The sequence below is a fragment of the Coffea eugenioides genome, chromosome 9, assembly GCF_003713205.1.
Source record: "Coffea eugenioides isolate CCC68of chromosome 9, Ceug_1.0, whole genome shotgun sequence".
In the NCBI taxonomy this organism is placed as follows: domain Eukaryota; kingdom Viridiplantae; phylum Streptophyta; class Magnoliopsida; order Gentianales; family Rubiaceae; genus Coffea; species Coffea eugenioides.
In genome coordinates, this window is record NC_040043.1 from 38,479,719 (window position 1) to 38,502,595 (window position 22,877).

A 22,877-nucleotide genomic window follows, 5' to 3' on the forward strand; every position below is an offset into this window, starting at 1 on the left:
CCCAAGAGAAATATGGGGGACCTAAAACCTTGGCGATGCTCAAAAACAAAGTGGATCATTTCTACTTTCATTAGTGGCTTGAAGAAAGAAATCAAGCCAATGGTTAAGATGCTCAGACAAGAAACATAATAGTTGTTCAAACTCCAGGAATATTCAATTAAGCCGCAAACGAAACAATTAAAAACAGAAAAAAAAAAATGTAGCTTAATGCGAACTCTTTGTTTCTGAGTTTTCTGAGTACAGTGAACGATAATCAATTTTCCAATACACACTTTTTGTAGCCTCTACAACTTATGGATACAGACAGGTATAGGCATAATCGCATGGAGTAGCTAGATTGAGCGGTTCAGATGATGTGAAAATAAAGAGGCATAAGCCCCATTAGCTGTCTTTATGAGCTCATCATGTCTACCTTTCTCAACAATCACGCCATTTCTCAGAAACGCAATGGTGTCACTCCCTCTAATTGCTGTCAATCTGTGTGTCACAACAATTGCTGTTTTGCTTACCATCACTTGGTTTAGTGCAGCTTGAACTGCTTTTTCTGACTCTGCATCTAGAGAACTTGTTGCCTCATCTAGTAACAGGATTTTTGGGTCCTTCACTATTGCCCGTGCAATGGCAATCCGTTGCTTTTGTCCACCGGATAATTGAGCTCCACATTCCCCTACATGAGTATTATAGCCCTGAGGTAATGCTGATATGAAGTTGTGTGCATTTGCTAATTTTGCAGCTGCAACAATTTCATCTTCTGTTGTATCTTCTTGCCTGCCATATGTTATGTTGCGACGAATGGTATCTTTGAAGAGTATGGGCTCTTGGCTCACCAAAGCTATCTGTTGTCGCAGCCATTTCAGGTTGTAGTTTCGGATATCAATGGCATCCAATAATATACATCCTGATTTAACATCATAAAATCTCTCTACTAGACTTATTAACGTTGACTTGCCATTCCCACTTTCTCCAACAAAAACAACAGCCTGCAAACTCAAATTCCCTTGCGTCATATGTAAATTGGATGATAAGTGCCAAATAAATGAATATAGGTTGAATGGTAACTTGAACCATTTTGAATGTAAAAGGGAGCTAAAATAACAGCAAAACAGTGTTGCAGCATTATCCCATGTTTCATATCCTTGGTTGAAGCTTCCTCAGTATTGATTTGACTTATGTGGTTAAATTCCAATTAGTGCTGAGATTAACTGAATTAAACATAGTCCAATCCTATTAATCCTTTTCAATAAGAGCCTGGGTTTAACAGAAATGTGTAGTGTACAACTCTGATACAATCCAAGTCCAGTTGGAGCCTAAAACCAACAAGAGTTATAGAGTCCAGTGGATTGAAGCAGGTCTGACAACTATACACATCAGATGATCTACTGCGCATGAATTCAAAGGTACTAGCAGGAATTAAGAAAGAGATTCAGTGAAACAAACTTTGTACCTTTCCAGGAGAAATGTTCAAGGACACATCTTTCAGAATTTGCACATTTGGCCGAGATGGATAACTGAAGCTAACATTTTGGAATTCAAGGTCACCTCTTAGATTTTTCAGTGTCATGCCCGTTGTGCTACTGGAACCATGTGTCTCTTTGCTGTCAAAAATGTTATACAATGAACTAGCCAAAGCAGAGACTTTATTTGCATCTAATGCCGTACCATTGGCTTGTGCAATTCCTGCTGCTGAGGCTATGAAAGCCAAGTAAACCTGCAATCACAGGCCAGAGCTCCTAATTTTACACTATAAACTTCAATGAGAAAATGAAAGTATAAGTGCGCTATCCACCTTGAAAAGTTCTGCCACAGTTGCTTTCTTGTGTTCAACAAGAACGGAACCAATGTAGAAACACAGGGCACTTGTGAAAAAGTATCCAAATTGAGAAATGCCAAAGTTGATACTTCTTATAATTCCTAGTCGGATCCAGTGTGTCATTTTGGTGCCAGATTTTTTCCGATATAACTCCATCACCTTATCTTCTGCACAAATTGATGCGACTGTTCTTATATTTCCAATGGCATCACTTGCAACTTGACTTTGCTCAACATAAATAAGCTGAAAACAAGTGAAAATTTTGTTAAGTTAGTATGCTGTACAATCCTTATTCATGCTGCACTGTGAATACAAATATCATCTGATCAACCTCAGCATCTGCAGCAAATCTTTTGAGGAATTTTGTTTGAATGAAGCTTAGCATTGCCAACATAGTACACAATGCGACAAGTATCAATGCCAACATCCAGTTCTCCATTAAGGCTATGAACAATCCAGCAAAAACTGTTGATATATTTTGGATAAGGAGGGACAAGCCATCTTTCAGAAGGCTCTGCAACATTGAAGCATTGCAAGAGAGCCTTGCACCAACCGAACCACTGAGATTAAGCAATAAAAGAAGAAAATTTAGAAAAGTTGTCTACAACTTTGAATAACGATAAAAAAAAAAAAGTATCTTAGACAATGTTGATGTACAGGTCAGCAACTAAGTAATTTACCTTGAATTTGAAGGATCATCAAACCAGCAAATTTCTCGATGAACAATCTTGTCAAATGATAGCAATGAAATTCGCTTTATCAGCTTACCACTTGCAGCTCCAAATGAATAGTTTTGCGATAATACTGCTAAGAATGTGATACTGCCTATGAACACATACATTTGTGCCCAATAACTTGAATCTTTTTCTTGCTGACTAGGAGGTTCATAAAAAATTGTTATAGCTGTTGCGAATAGGAACCCATATACTGGAAATGCTATCCCATGAACTATTGCAGAAAATGTTCCAATCAGTAAAATTGGGACAACATCTTTGCATTGGTTAGCAAGCCACTTAATTGAAAAGGTTGAATGCTTTTGAAATTTGTGTTCCTTTTTTATTTCATTTTCTCTGCAACTAACCTGAGTATTAATACCAGTATATTTTCTAGAAGAATGATTAGTACTTGATAAACTTTCTCTCGTAATACTCTCAGTGGATGACAACAGACCCTCAAAATTTTCCATTGTCTCAGTGATGTACTTTCTTGTTTCTCCATTCATCCGTTTGGAATTCTCAACTTGATTTTTCCCTTGTGAGCTAACTTGTTTGGAATAGTGCCCATCTTGATTTCTGATTAATTCAGCATGAGTTCCTAAATAGAAGACATGAAAGAGTTAGTAATGTTATCAGATAAATATTTTGACATGTTACAATGACATAGTTACCTTGCTCCACAATTTTTCCCTGATGCATAACTGCAATACTGTCAACGTTTTCAACACTTGATAAACTGTGAGTAACGATTATTGCTGTTCGTCTTGATGCAATCTTGAAGATTTCATCATAGATTGCTTTTTCAGTTTTTGTGTCCAATGCACTCGTTATTTCATCGAGAAGGAAAACTGTAGGGTCCTTTAGAATTATCCTAGCAATAGCAATTCTCTGCTTTTGTCCACCAGAGAGTTGAGCTCCAAGGTTGCCTACCATGGTGTCTAGACCCTGATAAAAATCTTACTTGATATATTTCCATGTCCAGTGATATAAAATCAAATATCCAGTAACTTATATCAGCATTAAGAAGGATCTAGTCAAATCTTTTCTGTATTATTTTGTAATCTTTACACCAACAGAAGCTTGTTCATCTCATCATGTATTTTCAAAAAATTAAGGGAGGAATAAAGAAACAAAAGTGTTCACCAGTGGTAAGTCTTTGATGAAGGCTGCAGCAGAAGAAGACTGAAGGGCTTTGTTGATTTCATCTTCTGTGGCATTTTCCTTTCCATATGCTATGTTCTCTCTTATTGTTGTGGCAAATAATACTGGTTCCTGACTGACTAAGCCTATCTTTTCCCTTAGCCACCTGAGCTGTAATCTCTTCACACTGACACCATCTATTAGTACTTCACCAGCATCTGGATCGTAAAACCTTTCTAGTAAACTAATCACTGTTGACTTCCCACATCCGCTTTTCCCAACTAAGGCTACATGCTTACCACTTGAGATGTGTAAAGATAGACCAGAGAATACTTCCACAGCTTGCCTTGCAGGATATCTGAAGTAGACATCTTTTAGATGAATTTCACCCTTGATGTTTTCCAGTACAATCCCAGTCGAATCAATAGAATTGATTTTTGGCTTTCTTTTGATTGTCTTGAACATGTTACTTGCAGCAGCTTTTCCTGATGATAATGCGTTTAAACACGACGAAGATTGTAACAATGCCCTAGTGCAAGAAGTCAGAAAAACTTGTTAGGGAGGTTATAATGTCCAATGGAAACAGTAGATACTGTTAGACTGTCAGATAAATTGCAAACCTCTCTCTTGCAGGTAGAATGTTTATTTTCACTGATTAGATAGGAGTAATTTGTGACAAAAAAATCCTACCTAAAAAATTGATTGGAATTCGCATGTAAAACTAATGAAATTTTACCATAAGAATAATGCTGAACTTACATTCCACCATACACCAGTGCAACTATAATGCTGATAACCTGTCCACCTGTGTAACCTTTCTTTAGGATTAATTTAGATCCATACCAAATGGTTAGTCCATAACCACCAAAAAGAATAAAAGACACTGTTCCTAATCCTAGCCCTGAGACCAATCCTTGTCTGGCAGAAAACACGTTGACTTTTTCCAGTTTCTTGGCATACTTAGTGATGGCTTCATTTTCTGCTGTTAAGGATGAAACCTTGTGCAAGAATTTGAAAATAATGTCAATTTTCTTCTCTAGGATAACAACCTAATTCAAGATCATGTCAAAGAACTAAAATGGAAGAATATCAAGTAACATACGGTTTTAATTGCTCCAATAGTCTCTTCCACCACACCTCTGGCTTCAGAATAAGCAGCTTGAGTGTTAATGGACATTTTGGCAAGAATAATCACTGTAACCCCTCCAACAATGAGAAGAGGAGGAATCATTGAAATCAGGGACAGAGACAGAAGCCATCCTCTAGCAAAGGCAATTAAAAACCCGCCAAGAAAGGTTGACAAGTATTGGATAGACTTTCCTATCTGCAAAAAAACGAATTGTCAAGCAAGTCCAGGAATGCGTGAAGGGAATAAGAGGAGAAATTCAATATTTATGTAACTTGAAACTGATTAGAACTTCTTAAGGGATAAAATGAATTATTACCTCTGCACTCATTGCATCTTGAATGGTTATGGCATCACTTGAAGCCATCCCAAGGGCTTGTCCCACTGTCATTTCAGTGTCAAAGTATCCAATTTCTTGTCTTAACAATGTTTCAAAGTACAAGCCTTGTAATCTAGAAGCCTGTCTTTCTCCTGTGATGGTCCAGCATGAGACCTCTGCAACAAAACCAGCAAAGAATGCATATTGTTCATCTAGAGGTTAACAGTATGTTCCTGCATTAATCGAAGTGATCAATGCTATGATCTGCCTTAATAGTGAAAAAAAGATGAAAATGGAAAACCTGTGTTTTCAAACTCGGACCGGACCGGCCGGTCCGACCGGTTAAACCGGGAACCGATCGAGTGTCCGGTCCGAGTTGATCATCAAAACCGGAAGATTCAAAACCCGGTCAACTCCGGTCAAAACCCGGGTTTGACCGGTACAGAACCGGAAAAACCGGTCCAACAGGAGCTTTTGTAAAAAAAGTTCAAACTTTTTAAATATTATATTTTGGCCCCCTAAATTGTGAAAACTTATTAATATACCTCAAATATTTCATACTTTATAAATATTGTCCTAAAATTTGATGTTATTTTTCAATTAAATCCATAATTTTAATTCTAAACTTGTTAATGTTTATTAAATAATATAAATTGTTACTTGATTGTTCTAATTTCTTTGTATTTTCTTGTTAAATATATTTGAAACATCAAATATATATGAATATACCTTTATTAATATCAATATGTTATTGGATATTTTATATACAATAATTTAATTTTTAAATAATTTTTATTTATGACGTCATCCGGTTCGACCCCTATCGACCCCCGGTCGAACCCATTGACCCCTGACCCCTGACCCCTGACCTCGGCCGAGTTGATATCCGGTCCGGTTCTGAAAACATAGTGGAAAAGTACTAGTGTGTTAATATAGAGCGTGGTAAATTTGAAGATCATTAACTGTATATTAGACAACAAAGAAGATGGCAAAAGAAATTGTAGCCAAACAACACAAGTTACAAAAATCAGAAGTTGAAGTAAAAGAAACATTAGAAACTGGATTTCGGCATAAAAATGGTTACTTGGTATTCTTTGCAAGATTTTCCCTGATTCCCTGCAAGTTAATACAGATTATTTGGCTCCTCTCTAAGTGAAGTAAACCATGTTTAAGCACATTACCAAATCAAATTAATCTGATTTTCATGATTTTATCTGTATGTAATACTTGTACACGAAATGGGACTAAAATTTATGATATGAATTAAAATTTGAAATCAAATTCCAGTCACGATGCATGTTTTTAATGAATATTTATTCCAATAGTACCGGATAGTACTATTTGTCTTCAATTGTTAATAAATTTTATGTCCTTTTTTTGAAAAACAATAGATTAAACACGTATTTAGTTCGATTACTACGTATACCAAACCCTCTTCAGTGAACCTGTTAAAAAGGGTAGGCTTTGATTAACAACTGTCTAACCGATACAATTGATTAGGATTAGCGAGATCAAACCATCCAAATCCCTAGCTTCTAGTTCTATGTATTGCATTCCCATCATGCAAACTTATTAGTTAATAACAGAACTGAAAATTATAGTGACACCTACGGATTTGTGCAGCAATCCCTGCTCCAGCAGCCAAGTATAGTAGCTTGATAGATACCTGCAAATGCCGAAGATGTAAACTTCATTAAATGCATGTATCGTGACTGGAACCTTGGATAAACACTTGTATCTTAACCTATTCGGTTTACTTGGTGAATGTTAGAAATATAATAATTGAAGCTTTAGTATTTGTTTGTTTTGTTTAGATAGTGTTCCATTTGTCTTAATATGTATGGTTGGTTACATAGGTTTCGCTGTTATTAGTTTGGCTGTGAGTTTGATGTGATGTAGTCCTAATCATGAGCACAGCTACGTGCATCCAAGGGGATGCAAATGCCCGCACGTTACTTTGACAAAATTAGTTTTAAGGTTTAGAAAATTCAAAGATTCCAAAAGTTACTTATTATTTGCCTTCGCTAAAATTTAACACATTTTTTTTTATCTATATTGACCCTCAAACAATTAAAAATTTATGATTGTTATCATTTACAAGAATTTCGGATATACTTAAAGTTCATTATGGAAATTATTTCAAGAATAAATTTTTTAAAGTTTTAAATTCAAATAGAGAGAATGATTTTCATTTTTAAATTTAACAACGATATGAACGTCAAAACCCAGTAAACTTAGAAAAGAGAATATATGTTTAACAAAAATATTCATTGATTTTATTTATATATATTATTACTTCATTTATAGTACTACTCTGTTTGTTCATATATATATATATATATAAACCCATAGGAATAAAAAAATTCAGCAAACCCACAAAGAGGCAAAGGGAATAACTTCATTGTCACTCAATAAGGCTTTGATATATATAAAAGCCTATATGTAAAAGCCTTGTTGAGTAAATAATGAAGTATTCCCTTTTGCCTCTTTGTGGGTTTGCTGAATTTTTTAAACTTGGTTTTCATAAGAGGGGAAAGAGAAGTGAAAAAGGAAATTCAGTAGCAGAGTCCATCAATTAACATCCACGTACTGTGCACAGAACATAGACTTGAACCTAACTAAAAACTAAAGATTACTTGTGTACACAATTTTCGTGTATAATTTGTGGTTAACTTGCGAGTTTTTGGGTCGTGATAGAGACATAATAATTCAACTTGTGACTGGACTAATGTCCTTGACCAAATCCAGAGGCTGCGAAGGTGCTATACTATCTTTCTCGACGCATTTCTTTAGACAAAGACTTTGTTTCTTTTCTTATTCGGATGTTTTTTTGTTAGCAAATATCATTATTTTAAGTTATGAATCTTTCAAATCATTCCAGCAGCAGATCCGGACTATTTTTTCCCTAATGAAATTCAACTTTCATGTAGCAATAAGAGAACAAAAATAAATAGAAACACTCAAGAAGGCAACGAATATTTTCACTTCCATGATTGATACAAAAACTTCGAGTAATACAGATAGAGATGTGGTCCTTAATAAAAACAAAAACAGAACGGTACTTTGGCATAGCTAAATTACGTGAAGGATTAAACTTACATATAGTACTTATTCCATTGTCAAAATTTTGCAGTAGGTTTGGATATGTGATAGACGACATCCATTTAAAGATAGAATTCTTTTTTTTCCATATGTGTTGCGTATTCAAACATGTTAGTGTAAACTAATGATCAATGCTAAAAGTATTAATTCATGAATTATATATGACCACTTTGCTTATTATGTTTTCTAAAAATAGTAAAAATGTAGTTCAAAAGCAGCTCAAGAGCAGCTCAAGAACTACAAGTTAGGATACTCTTTTGAATAAATCTTTTATATACTGACAGTGTATACATTAGCGGGTCCAAATGCATGTCCCATATATAAAATTTGATATTTAAATTCAAATTCAGATGATGCAGTATTTATTTAATCTCGTCAATGTATATACATTGACGGTGTATGAAAGATTAATCCTACTCTTTTGTCATTTTAAATAGATTGAATGAACAAATTAAGGAATAAGCAAGAAATTAAAGCACAAGATAACATGTAACTTGTTAAAAAAAAGTTTTTTTAACCCGTATTTCGTAACAGTCATTTAATCAAACAGTCAGTTACATGCAAATAAATTATGGGAAAAACAAATATGTCAAAGAAAAAACTAATTGAAAGCATGTAAATTACCCGCAATATGTCTTGAGGCAGATGCTGGTAATCCGCAGTGCTAAAAGTGTCAACAACACCACCGAATAGGAGTGCCATAACAGGCTGTGCTAGTCCATTTGCAATGGCGCAGATTGACCCAAAAACCATCAAGAATATGTCAACTCCATCAGCAAACTTGAAAAGGGTGAAGAGGGAAAAACCCTTTTCATTTGCTTTGCTAGATTTTTGTGTTTGTTTTGGTGTTGGAGAAGCTGTTGTGTTTTCCTGCATGGTTTGCTATTGAAAGAGAGGTGCTTGTTATCAACGAGAATATGGTGTAAGATTCCTGCCCTTATCTGTTCTTATATAGTTGCAAAATTTAACATTGGCAGGAAAAGTCATAAAGAAATTGCCAAATTTAAGTCCTAAGGAAATTGCCAAATTTAACACTAATTGGTAGGAAAAGTCATAACGAGAGAAGAAAGGTAGGGTAGAGACACTAGCCAGAAAAAAAAAAGGGATAGCCTTGGTTGGCTCAAGGAAACATTTATATATTCTTGGCCACAAAATTCTGAGAGAAGAGAGCCAAATGGTGTTTTGAAATTTGGGATCATTATAGATAGGGGTCCATCCATCAAGGTACTAAATGAAAACATGCATAACATGCCATAAAGAATCAGAAAAATTAGGAACCATTTCTGAACCACTTGGTTCGAAAACCCTGACTGCATAACATACATATGTTTTTTTTTATTTTTTTTATTTTTACAAGTTAGCTTCCAAATATTTTTTTTTTCAATTTTTAGCCATTGTTCTTCTATTGTTAATGGATTTTTGAGTCTATAAAATTGTCTTTTTCTCTTTTAGATCTGCATCAAAAAAAACTTAACAATCTAATTGGATTACAATCGTTAGTATGTGGAACATGCTATGCATGATTATTATTAGGGGTGGCAATTTTCGACACGACCTGAAAACACGACACGAACCTAACACGAAATTAATGGGTTTGGGTTGAGATTTCGGGAATTCGGGTCAGAATCGGGTTGAACCCGATGAACCCGAAAAGAAAACAGGTCGATTTCGGGTCAACCCGTGGTGACCTGATATGACCCGATATGACCCGTTTACGAATTAAAAATAATTTAATAAACATAAAAATAATTTTATCTAACTAAACTAAGTTATTCTTTTTTTCAAATGCATTAATTACTTAATCCTAAATGAATTTATTTAATTTGTGTGAAGTTGAAATTATTATATTTGGACAAATAATATATTATATTATTTTTTACTTTTATACTGTTTTAATTTATTTTATATTTTGTTTGGGATAAAACACTTTTACGGTGTTTAATTTATTTTAGATTTGGTTTGGAATTATTTATTTAAATTTTTATTACTTGATTATGTAATTAGTTTTGTGAGAAATTAATTTTATTAGAAATTACAGTGATAAATTAATAAATTAAAATTAAATTTCGGGTCATTTCGGGTCGACCCGCCAACCCGTCAACCTGAAATTTTCGGGTTCGGGTCAGTATACCTGACCCGTCACGGGTTGACCCGACCCGCCAACCTGATTTGGACCCGAATTGCCACCCCTAATTATTATACTTCAAAAATCATACTATAAACTCATGAAAGCATAATTTCTATAGTGGTAGCATACAAAATGAACATCGAAACTCAGACGTGGAAGTATCTATAAACTTTAGATATGTTCCAATTCTGTGAATTTGATGTTGACATTATAAGTAAGTTGCAGATATTTGAACTCAATTTTTTTCCTCCTGTTTTATAGAATAAATGTTTACCTTAGTTTATATCAGAAATCACACGTCGAAGTGGTTATCATTATTCGTTTTATATTTGCTTGCATGTTCATGTGTACATATATATTCAAAGTTTACTTCTAACTTGTTAGTTATGCATGTAGCCATGCATACAAATATTTACATATTCATGTGTGTGTGTATATATATATATTCATGTGTGTGTGTGTATATATATATATTTGTGTGTGTGTTACGCAATTATAGTTTGACGAGGAATAATTTGGTCGGTTACCCTAAAATTTTGGATATATCCAGACCATCTCATCGTTTGTCATCGTTTATCAGTTGGCCGACCTATTTGAGCAGCCATAGTTGTAGAGTATGTTTGCCGACTTACAATGATCACTCATTGCACAATAATTTGGAGAATCAAAATTGACTGCTACAGACATCATCTCAATTACGTATGGGCTATAAATTGAACATTTTGAATATTGAGTAGCACTATCCTTAATAGCCCTAGAATTTGATGGCTGTGTTCTACCTTGGACGCTTAAACTATAGACACACTTTCATTTTAGTCCTCAAATTTTAATTTTTGGCACTTTGCCCTTTAAAGTGCGAAATTTATCCCAATTTAGTTCATAAACTTCAATTTTGGACACTTTAATTACGCCCTGAAGAAGTAAATTCGTCCTAAGAGATTGTCAAAATTAACAGAATAGTAGGCAAGTGATACTCAAAGTTTAAACGCTAAAGTGTGATGGATTTCATACTTTAGTGCTAAAGTGTTTAAAATTAAAGTTTAAGGATTAAAGTTTTATGGGTTTCATAATTTAGGAGGTAAAATGTCCGAAACTGGAGATTAAGGATTGAAGTTGGAGTGTGTTTATAGTAAGGATCTAAAGTGGAATTTATCCTATTTTCAGTATTGATTAATATTTATCTTATATACTATCATGAAAGATCTACTTGAACAGGTAAATAAAAAATGGCAGAACAGTAATCACTCATGCTCAACCAAAGAAAGGAAAAAAAAAAAACAAATAAAAAACAAAAGACTTCTCTTCTTTAACTTTTTATTTTAAAAAAAAAATGAAATTTAAGTGTAAACATAGGTATATCTCAAGTTATTGGTCATAAATAGAGCTGTTAAACGAGCCGAGTCGAGCTCGAGCATAGGACAATCGAGCTCGACTCGAACCCCTAATCGAGCTAGCTCGAGCTCGTTCGATTACTAATTCGAGCTTCACAAGGCGCTCGAGCTCGACTCGATGTGGTGGTAAAAAACTCGAGCTCGGGCTCGAACTCGAGTTTGAAATCGAGCCGAGCTCATTAAGCTCGAAGCTCGAGCTCGCAAAAAATGTCAGTGATAGCTTACTAAAAAAAAAAAAAAAAAAAATCAGTGATCCTAAGTTTCCGGTGTTCTGCTGCTACATACAAGTCCAATCATTGGTTCTTTTTCTTTATCTCGAGGATGGAACTTGAGCGCCCTTATCACCACAATTTCATATATTTTTTAGTAAGATATATAAAAAAAAAAAAGAGGGAATTATCGAGTGAGTATATGCTGAAAATTCCAGCTTTCATATCCCTCTTCACTCTAGAAAAACCATTGCTTCAAATTTAAACTGTTGTTAACAACTAGATGAAAACACAATTCCGTTAATTTTGTAAACATTAGAACGTAGTAGCAAAAACTGCACTCGGAGTACATCGTGTTAAAAAAAAAAAAAAAACAGATAGACAGGAAAATGATAGTTTAAGGGGCGCTTTGCAACCTGCACTCGGAGTACATCGTGTTAAACCTGAAAGATTTTCTGGGTTAAAGCTCTCAAATGCTTCTTCAGTAGTGCGTCTTTCTTGAAAATTATTGGCTCAAAAGCTGAAAGAATGAGGCAAACAGGGAGAGAGTGGGATTTCTGTAAAGGGTGGTTCACGAGCAGTGACGGTGGCGAGAATGGAGGGTGCTCCGTATGGTGAGTCAGTGACGGTGGGTGCGGCTGCGTCTGCGGCTGCGGCTGTGGAACGGAAAAAGAGTTGACAGAAATCAGAGGAGGCACCTGGCCGTTGCTGCTGCGGGTGCGGGTGCGGATGGCGCCTGGCCGTTGCGGCTGCGGCTGCGGATGGCGCCTGGCCGTTGCTGCTGCGGCTGCAGCTGGCGGTGAGAATGGCGGCTGCAGGGTGCGGCGTAAGAATGAAGGCAGCGGGGATTGGAGTGCGGCTGCGGGGTGACGGCTATGGGACGGGAAAACGAAGGACCACAAGAGGAAAAGAAGAATTAGGGCTACACGGAGATGACTTAGTTAAAGTACCACGTACACATTGAAATGACGAAAATGTCCTTATCTTTCGAGCCTAACGAGCTTCAACGAGCCGAGCCTTGCTCGGCTCGTGTTTTAAACGAGTATTGATTAGAACTCGAGCTCGGCTCGTTTCTCTCTGTAAACGAGCCGAGCCGAGCTCTTATCGAGCCGGGTCGAGCTCGGCTCGCGAGCTGCCCGGTTCGATTAACAGCTTTAGTCATAAAATGAGAAAATCCTACTATTACTTTTTGTTACTATACCCATAAAATGAAAAGGGTATATCAAATTTGAACCCACAAAATCGGCCTCACGCTTTTGCAAAGCCGCGCCGTCATTCTTGCCAATGAGGACAGCCCAGCTCAGCTAAAATGATCGATTTGCCTTTGCCAGGACTACCAAGCATACAGCACCCACAAGGGTAAAAAGGTCATAAAGGGGCATTTCCAGCAGATGGATGATAAAAGTAGGGATATGGGGCTTCTCCAATTGAGATTTTGTCCCGTTCTGTTCTGTCCTGATATGTAAACTGACATGTAAATTAATATATTTTTTGTGTAATAGTTAGTTTTATACTAGTTTAGTTATAATTCACGTTTATACCAAATTGTACCTATTTACATCGAAATTATGTCATTTTATACAATTGGACAGAATTGAAACCGGAGAGATCCCATTTGCATAAAAGTAGGTGTAAATCCCCATTCATATGTCAAGGATTTATAATTATTACGTCTTTGTGGTTAAGTGTTGTGCTATTATTAAATGCCTTAACAGATATCATTATCTCATTAGGGTTATTATCACTTTACCCCCTTAATGTTCGATGCAACTATCAATTTCCCCCTTAATGTTATCTTTTAGTCACTTTACCCTCAAAATTAACGGTCAAACTTAACGGAGTTTGTTAATTAAAGTAAAAAGACAAGTTTAGCCCTTAAAATTATTATCACTTTACCCCATAAACTATAGTCTCATTATCAATTTACCCCATAGAGTTATTTTTTAGACAATTTATCTCACCATTAAACCAATTTAGCAAGTTAAAAAACTTTAGAAGAAAGTACCCTCTACTTTGTATAATAAAAGCAATAAAAAAATTTAGAGTGGCTCTTCTTCTCTTTAGTATGAAGAAAAAAAAGTCAAAGTATTAATCTCTTTCTTCTTGACAATCTTAATATTAAAAAAAATAGAAAGATTGGGAAGGGGAGGGAGAGGAGGGGGAGAGATAGAGAGAGAGAGAGCTCAATTCTTTTTTTAAAAAATAAAAATAAGAAAGAATTAAATATTTTTATTATTTTAAAATTATTTTACTCTACTGTTTACCATCAGGTTTCAATCCTAATTACAACAACCTTAAATTAACGATAGAATGATACATAAAAGGATAAATATTTTATTTTTAATGATATATATAAAATGGTAAATATATTTAAAAAATTTTGACCATACTAGTTAGATTAACGATGAAGTAAAATGCCTAGAAAATAATGTTAGGAATTAAAGCTATTATATCACTATAATTTAAAGGAATAAAGTAATAATAACAATATAGTAATGCTATAGAATAAAATGGTATTTTTGTCCAAAATTTTTTAATATGTTGAGTTGAATTACTTATGGAAGTGAGTGACTAAAGATAACGTTATGGGGTAAACTGATAGTTGTGATATAGTTGAAGGGGGTAAAGTGATAATAACCCTTATCATTACAATGTTTATTTCATCTGTTGAGAGGAAAACTTGTGCACATGCTAGTTTGCTTCGAATATTATTGTATGTCCCAAATCACTTAAGAGAATTTAAAAGATTTTTTTGCATTTAAGAAGTAATTATGGAACCTTCAACTTATCCATATTTACTCACAGGGCTGACTTTAACCAAATTCTTGTGCAAGAAGGACTTCCAAACATTCAGCTAGTTTTAGTAAGTTTTCAAAAATATATCCAATCTGATTTATTGTATAAAGTAAGGTGCAATTTCCATAGCTTTAATGAAAAAAAAAAAAGAAAAAACTTAAACTTTCCTTTTAAGACGTGATAGCACCATCTTAATAGCTTAATAGAACAACTTCCATGCCTAGAAACCTTTGTTTGTTTCTTACTCGAAAACAAAGCCTAAAACTCATTTGCGATGCAATTAATATCCTAGGGGCTAATTGATACAATTAGATAACATGTAAGTAACTTGAAAATGTCCTATTCCTTAAAATAAGCATCTTCCAATTACTCTTTTTTTCATATCATGGTTGGCTGGATTTCTCTTCCTTGTGCCCTTTATCATATTATGAATTTTGATTATCATAATAAAGTAATTAGAGGTCAAAAATTTCAAACCCTTTACAATTCAAAAGGATTTAATTTTAGGAGGGCTAAATCCACACCCATTCATATTAAATTCACACTCCATGTATTTATTAGACATTGATACCCTTAGCTTTTAAACAATAAATCAAGAATTTTTGCAGTAATATATTTTCTAAAGAAAAATAATTCACACCTCAATCTGTATGTAGGTTTTATATACAAATTCCCTTTTCTTGTTTATTTTGTTAAACCTTTTTTACACTTAACCAAAAGGAGAACATTAGTATGAAGTCAATATGAATGTATATTCCACCTTGAAAAATGCTTCGACTTTGGTATTATGAAATTGAAATATGTAGATATTGCTACTTACATCATTATTAGTAACTGAAAAATTTCAATTGCTAAATTAAAATTAAAATTATAAATTAATATTGTTATGCACTTGTAAAATATTTGAAGATATTCTCTGTAACAATGCAAACATTAGTTTTTCCTCTTTTTTGCTATGTAAATATATGTTTCTTAAAACTATAAAAAGCATCAAATATACTTAAAAGGCAAAGCTATTTTTGTCCAATAGATGCATAGGATGTGGATTTAATATAGAGGTGAAGATTTGGCCCCTTTGATTTTTTGTATGGGTTCTATGCTTTCTAAGAAAATGTGCACCCAATGTTGTTTTGTGCAAAAATGGATTTAAGCCCCCCCTCCTGCCCCCCCCCCCCACCCAAAGTTTTGTGTTCATCCTATTCTATTATGGGATAGAATACATTATATATATTTTTAATATGCCAAGGATTTAAAATACCTACACAATTGAAAAGAAAAGCAAAATATTTGACTGTCTTGTTTAAAAAAATTAGCTTTTGCTCCCTTAGAAAATTGAAAGCTTTGAAACATGTTTTTATAAGTTTTAAACTATTGCTTGCGCAAAAATTTGAGAACATTTTAAATTATTTACTAAAGATTAGATATGTTAAAGTTTTTTTTTTCTTGAAAGGTAGATATGTTAAAGTTTGCTATCTTAGGGTCCGTTTGTTTCGGGTGAAAATCTTTTTCAAGAAAATATTTTCCTAATTTCCCATGTTTGGTTGCACAAAAGTTACTGAAATATTTTACTATGTAAAAGATTTTTACTCATCCTATGAAAAACAACTTTCCTTCCAAACTTACTAAAGTTCTTTTCCTAAACACACGTGTCTTGCCTGCTAAAGGTATCTGTCAAACTTTCAAAACTGGTAATATGTTCAAAATAAATAAATAAATAAAGGCCTCACCGTGCTCACTTCGATCTCTTTGACATCGATGATTTCACCTTTGATGCTGACGAATTGCTGGCAATGCCAACACTGCAAATTTGTTAATAATTTGGATTATTGTCAATTCTCACTGTCTTTCTTCAGTCATTTTAATTTTCTTTGCAGTATTTTCTTAATCAAAATTACGTATCTTTAGCTCAAATTTGCCTTGATTTTAGTGCCTTTGAGGTTGTGGTTTGATAGTTGGTATATGATCGTTAATCCAGATTTCATATACGAGTCAATAAAAGCACTAATCATATGAAAAAGAACAGAGCCTATTTCTTCAACTTGAGAAGATATTCATGTCTGCTCTTCCACTTTCATTGATTAACCTTAATCACGAGCCATTTCATGGTCTTGATATGTCTAACTTGGTAATGTCTTTTATGGCACCAATAGTTACGAGTCAATTGTCCTTATGACTGACCTGGATTCTTCTATTTTGAGTGGTTCTGCTATGTTTAGTGGTAGGAACTAGGCAGATCGGTTTCCGGTGATGGAAGAGAAAAGCGGATGGCAAAAGGAGTTAAATTTTGATGATAAAAATGTAGTTAAAAATTTCAACCAAACATCAGAAAATATTGAAAAAGGTGAATATTTTCTCGGAAAAGAATTTCCACATAAAAATTTTCTCAAGGAAAATACTTTACTTCCTACCAAACATCACTTTTGGTTGTTGGTGGTCACTGGTCATCAATGATGCTCATTGGTTAGGAATCACACCTTAATATGACGGCAGGGCAGTTGCGCAATAGTCATAACAGCAGACGGCTAAACCACTAACAATCTACTATAACTGATGAAAGAGATGGTTACCAGTGTCACAATCTAATTCTAATTTGTTATTTGCCCTTTTTAGTCTCTGGCCTCCGAAGATTAGTTATGGTTTGGACTTAAATGGTTATCATAAATGGCAAAGACCAGACATTAATAGCCAGTTACTAAATTTGAAAAGGACATTTGCACCTTAGTGCCCTAAAGTAACCACACAAATTTCTTATGTTTAACACTTTTACATATAGTATATGGACTTTTAGAATCTTTCTGATTCTCAAGTTCAGATTACGAACCCTTAGTTAGGGGAGCAGAAGTGTGGGAATGAATGGGAGGATAAAAAAAAAAGCGTCTCATAAATTTCTATATTAAATTGCATACAATTTTTTTTTCTTGTTTATATGGCACGCATTCACATCTAATATCTCACAATTTTCTATTTTCTATTTATAGCGCATACATTCACATTTAGAGACTTTCTGGATTTAATTTCGTCTTTTTAAGAAATTAACACTTTGGACTCCACTTATCTAGTCTTTGAAGCCCTTGTTAGAGAAGCCAAATTTAAAGTAAGTGAACATGAAAAAAATATGAATACTTAAAAAATTTTAGATAGTCAGTAAACATTGGATTTTTGGCATAGTTAAGATGAATGAAAGTTAATCGAGCCACTTAATGTGAATACAAGTAATCATTGATAATAAATTGTTTATAAATTATTCTACAACTGATATGTGTGGGGAACGAAAACTAAAGATTAAACTAAAATGATTGTTCCTTCCTGTTTACCAGTTTAATTTTTCTCACAAGTTTTTTTGGATAATCAATATAATCAACTTGCAAATTAAATAGCAATAAATTATTACATAAAGTATATTTGAGTACCGTGCTACTAATTAACATAAAATTGATCGTATACTTGGACTACCTTTTTGTTTCGTGAATTGCATATAAGAAATTGATGATAGTGGAGAGAACTAAGTAGATATGATAAAAGTCCAAGCTAGTAAGATAGAGGAAGGATTATCTACTCCATGAATTATGCTTTCTACATTTTATTTCCATTCTGTTTGAGTTTAGCAATCTTTTTCAGCTTGGAAGAAATGCAATTTTATTCCTCAATGTTTGGCATGTGTGCTAAACCAGGAGGTTCCTAATGTTTTGATAAAACAAATCTAATCCCAAAAGTTTTAAAATTTGGGTACATTTAGGATAATTAACAAAAAATTAACAATAGTTGACGATCAAAATCAAATCAATAGCTTCGACTTTGCATTTTTTGTCCCAACGTTTCAAAGTTGGGTCATTATGGTTAGATTTTAAATAGTGATATTGACAATTTTTTTAAGGGTAAATTCCACTTTGTCCCCTCAAACTATAAGCAGAATCCCACTTCAATCCCTAAACTTCAAAATGGGACATTTAAGTCCTTAAACTATAAAACATGTCCCGCTTTACTCCAATTGTTAACAGAATGCACGAAACTTAATTGAATAGTTGCCAATTCTGTTAGTTATTATTATAATTAAAGTTAACCAAATCCAATAGGGACATAAGTGTAATTTCTTGAAATCCAAAGCTTTTGATACGCTCCAAATTTTCAAAAATTATTCATTCACCTTCTTTCTCTTCCTCCCCATCTCTCCCTTCATCCCAGCCACGTACACACCACCCATGCCACCCACTACCACCTTTTGCCACCAGAAGCTCTAACCCTACCCTTGACTCGTAGCCTTGCATTAGTTAATTCTTGTAACATAATCACAAAAAAAAAAAAATTAAATATCAGAAACCAAATCAATATCAACAAAAAATTTTACAACAAAAAAAAAGAAAGAAGAAATTCAAAGAACATGCTTGGTATGAACAATTTTGGAGGGTCTGACATTTTTGGGGTCATTATTAACAAGCTACGAGGCTCAAGACATGCAACTCCGTTTGGACAACCTAGAGCTATAGACAACAAAGAGGAAGAGTCGAAAAAAGAATCTCCTCCAACTCCAACATAATTACACATTCCCAAACCCAATCTGAATCTCATCAAGACTACCTTCTGTTGTTGGTTTGGATATGAACACCCATTCATCTTCTTACTTTTAATCTATTTCTTATTCACAGATCCAAACCTATGTAAAAGATAAACATATTAACGAATCCCACAAAATAAATTATGTTGTGGAAATGAATTTAGGAGATGATATAAAAATTGAAAAAAATAATAACAACTAAATACTTTTATTAGCACAAAATAAATGTGGAAAAATAATGGGTTTTAAAAGAGAGAAAGGGATAGGGGCAGAACTTGGTGGTGGGTCATGTGGTGGGAAGAGGAGAGCAATAGAGCAATGGAAGGCTAGGCTGATAGAGAAAGTATGGAACGAGAGATTTTTGGTGGGGTGAATGAAGAAGAGGATTGAATATACAAGACCAATCTTATTCCATATGGAGTTCAAAGTCCCGTGGATATTTTGCTGGAGTTTCAAAATTCATCAAGAGCTTGAAAAGCCACTTCCAATGTCATTGGTTAGAGAATTCAAAATTAAATGGTGGACAGGATTCAACCAAGAATTCGGAGATCAAGTAAATGTTATCAGATTCCTAACTACCGGAGATAAACTCAAATGGACTAAACCAACATCTACTCCAACAACTTTTGTACCTACTACAACAAAGTCTTCACCAACTCCAACCACTACGGCCCCAACTCCAACCACTACTCCAATAAAGAAAGAAAAAGATACCGAAATGGTATCCGAGGCAACTTCAAATGACTTTTTAATGAAAAAGATGATGCAAGATCCAAAGCTACTCAAAGAATATCTAGACTATTTACAAAAGTCAGATAAGAAAGAAGAAACCGACAAAATTGACGAGTCAGCAGAATCATCCGAATCTACTTTTGATCCATTCGGAGGACCATGCGGACAAGATCCAAACGACTTTTGAGAAAGGAGCCGATCACTTTTGAAAAAGATGTCGGCCACAAATAAAAAGAAGATGAAACTCAAATGAAGAAGAAATGAAATTCAAATGAGAAAGTCCGAGCCTCTATAAATAGAAGGAAGATTGCAAAAGAAGGCATCGGCGAATAGATCAGAGAAAAATTTCAGTTTACATTCTTCAGTACAAACCTGTTACCTACTCTCACTTACTTCAAACCTACTCTTACCTACTTCAAACAACTCCTGTACTCTAGCTATTGTCAAGCTTATTCAATAAAAGAATCAAGGATTTAGTTTGCTCAAAGCTTCCGTTGTCTACTCAATTTCATTGTAAGTCCAAATCTTTATGCTTATTACAAGTTTATATTGCCTGGGTAGAAGTGGTATCAGAGCCACACTACGACTGCATATTTAGACTTTGAATTTATTACTTTATTTGAATTACGTTTCTATTTCAATTTGGCTAATTCATGCATTTATGTTATCTATTTTATTAAACTTTTACTGAAATCGTTGGTAAGACTTGATGCCTTGTAAGACCGTTGGTAAGTCCAGGATAGGATGTTCCAGGCCTAGTGCTCGGTTGTTCCAGGTTAAGTAAAAATTTAATTAAATATAAAACATGGCTGCATTTCTTAGACAATTTAAAATAGGATCTAATTCAAAGCAAGCTAATATAGTACAAAGTCATGAATATCATATGCCTATAAATAATTCAGATTGGACTATTCCAGAAGAAAAAATAGAACATATTTATAGAATAGGCCCTTTAGATTTCAAAACCGCTTTATCAGTTAAAACTCATGAAGAAACGATATCTATTCAAGAAGAATATCAATCAATTCCATTATTAAATCATAGTACAATTCAAAAATATTTAAGTAAAGGATATCGATATATTCATATAGGTTTAATACAAATTGCTGTAAAACCTTTATTCCATCTAGGAGTAGATGCTCCAATATATTTAGCATTAAGAGACACAAGACTCAAACGATATAAAACTTCTTTACTCTCTATGATTCAAACAAATGTTTGTAATGGATCCATATATTTTAACTGTGCTCCAAATTTTTCAATTGATCTAACTGACCCACATATTCTGAATTCTGTCATATTAGATATTCATCTACAAGGAAATGAATTTGAAAAACACACAAAGAATTTTGCAATAATAGATAGAGTATATTATAGACCTTTATCATCACATTTAAATCCTAAATTTATAATGACTCCAACTCTTAAAGAAGAGACAACTTTATTACAAGTAGATGCAGATAGACCTACAACTTATACACCAAAAAGATTAAAATGGAATGAAATAACAATACCAAGTGAATTTGAAATAAAAAACCCACAAATAGCAAGAAATATAGAACAAACTACTGCAGAAAATATTATAGAAAAACCTGATGGAAATACTTTAATAAGATTTGCTTCATTAAGAGAAAGACCTAGTACAAGTTACTCATGGTTACCTGCTAGACATTCAAATTATGAATCAACTGAAATAAATTTTCCTATAGAAAATACTTCAACTTTTAAATATAAAACTCCAGTTCCAGAAGTAATAAATCAAAATCAAAATCAAACAGAATATTCTCCCACACATTCACAAATGAGAGGAGAAATAAATGTTATAAGTAAACCTTATAAAATAAATCATAAATATTTACAAGAAGATTTTGAAGATGAAGAAAATACAGAAAAAAGAATTTGGTTTTTCCAATTAGAATCTGAATACAAGAACAAATTAATTATAGAATGGAAAAATGAATTAGATAAACAAAAATTTGATTTTCCTTTCTTTACATGGCTAACATTTTATATGTCAAAATTAGGAATAAATGATATATATAATACATCTCAAATAAATGTTCAAACTTATTTATATAAAAAATGGAAGTTAAAAGACGACCAAATTATAACATCAATACATCCTCCATTACAAGAAGTTAAAATAAATATAGGACAAGGAGAAGTAATAGCCTCACCTTTTAAAAAGGGTAGGGAAGTTGAATCAAGTACAAATAATACAATAAATTTAGAAGATATCAAAAAAGTATACCAACAAAATAATTATACAAATCAAATTCTTCATACAATATCGCAACATATGGAAGTCTTAAATACAAAAATAGATACATTAAAGAAACCAGAATTAAAGTTTCCAAATGATATTTCAGCACCACATTTCCAACCTAGAAGTTTGACAAGAGAAAAAGAACAAGAGTTAATTGAAAATATTAACACTCAAAAAATAAATACTACAGATAATATATTAAATAGAATATCACAATCATTACAGACTTTATCCAAGCCGCAAACCCCTAAAATTAATACTATGGACCAGATTATAGAAGAAAATTCAACTGAGGAATTAGGAAGTTCAAGTGAAGAATTAATAAATTCAGATATAGAAGAAAATATATTAGTACCCCTAGAAACTCAATTTGAAGAAGAAGAAGATAATCAATTAAATAGAATAAGGAGACAAAGGATAAATAATAATAAAAATTGGAAAATGGTAAGTTCAAAAAATTATTATCCAAGACCAAGTCCTCCAGATATTCAATACGAAGAAAGATCAAAATTTCGTACCACTAAAATATGATGGAGATTCAATTTATGAATGAAATATAGATGGCAAAGCTGAATATGAAGTATTAAATA

At 33.5% G+C, this 22,877-nt stretch overlaps 2 protein-coding genes across 2 annotated transcripts; both read right to left on the minus strand.

Moving 5' to 3' along the window:
• Positions 1 to 241: 241 nt before the first annotated feature.
• LOC113783742 (ABC transporter B family member 9-like) lies at positions 242 to 1,987 on the minus strand. The gene is made up of 3 exons (XM_027329957.1): positions 1,787 to 1,987; positions 1,445 to 1,708; positions 242 to 980 (listed from the first exon to the last, which is right to left on the minus strand). The coding sequence occupies exons 1-3, from the start codon at positions 1,964 to 1,966 to the stop codon at positions 333 to 335; spliced, it is 1,092 nt and encodes a 363-aa protein (XP_027185758.1). The 5' UTR covers positions 1,967 to 1,987; the 3' UTR covers positions 242 to 332.
• Positions 1,988 to 2,099: 112 nt separating this feature from the next.
• Positions 2,100 to 9,089, minus strand: LOC113782527 (ABC transporter B family member 4-like). Its single transcript, XM_027328416.1, has 10 exons — positions 8,838 to 9,089; positions 6,723 to 6,777; positions 5,112 to 5,287; positions 4,769 to 4,990; positions 4,426 to 4,715; positions 3,670 to 4,195; positions 3,198 to 3,471; positions 2,981 to 3,124; positions 2,491 to 2,758; positions 2,100 to 2,370 (listed from the first exon to the last, which is right to left on the minus strand). Exons 1-10 carry the CDS (start codon positions 9,087 to 9,089, stop codon positions 2,100 to 2,102), a joined length of 2,478 nt encoding a protein of 825 aa, XP_027184217.1.
• Positions 9,090 to 22,877: the final 13,788 nt, after the last annotated feature.

What these genes read in the sequence shown, in the direction of transcription:
- LOC113783742 (XM_027329957.1), bottom strand. Translation starts at nt 1,966, where the DNA reads ATGGAGTTATATCGGAAAAAATCTGGCACCAAAATGACACACTGGATC. An exon ending in CTGTGGCAGAACTTTTCAAG is followed by an intron (nt 1,709 to 1,786) that starts GTGGATAGCGCA and finishes CTGTGATTGCAG; the next exon opens with GTTTACTTGGCTTTCATAGC. An exon ending in TGAACATTTCTCCTGGAAAG is followed by an intron (nt 981 to 1,444) that starts GTACAAAGTTTG and finishes TTGAGTTTGCAG; the next exon opens with GCTGTTGTTTTTGTTGGAGA.
- LOC113782527 (XM_027328416.1), bottom strand. Translation starts at nt 9,089, where the DNA reads ATGCAGGAAAACACAACAGCTTCTCCAACACCAAAACAAACACAAAAA. An exon ending in AGGGATTGCTGCACAAATCC is followed by an intron (nt 5,288 to 6,722) that starts GTAGGTGTCACT and finishes GTTTTGTTGCAG; the next exon opens with AGGTCTCATGCTGGACCATC. An exon ending in GACAATGGAAAATTTTGAGG is followed by an intron (nt 2,759 to 2,980) that starts GTCTGTTGTCAT and finishes TTTCTGCAATAG; the next exon opens with TTCATGGGATAGCATTTCCA.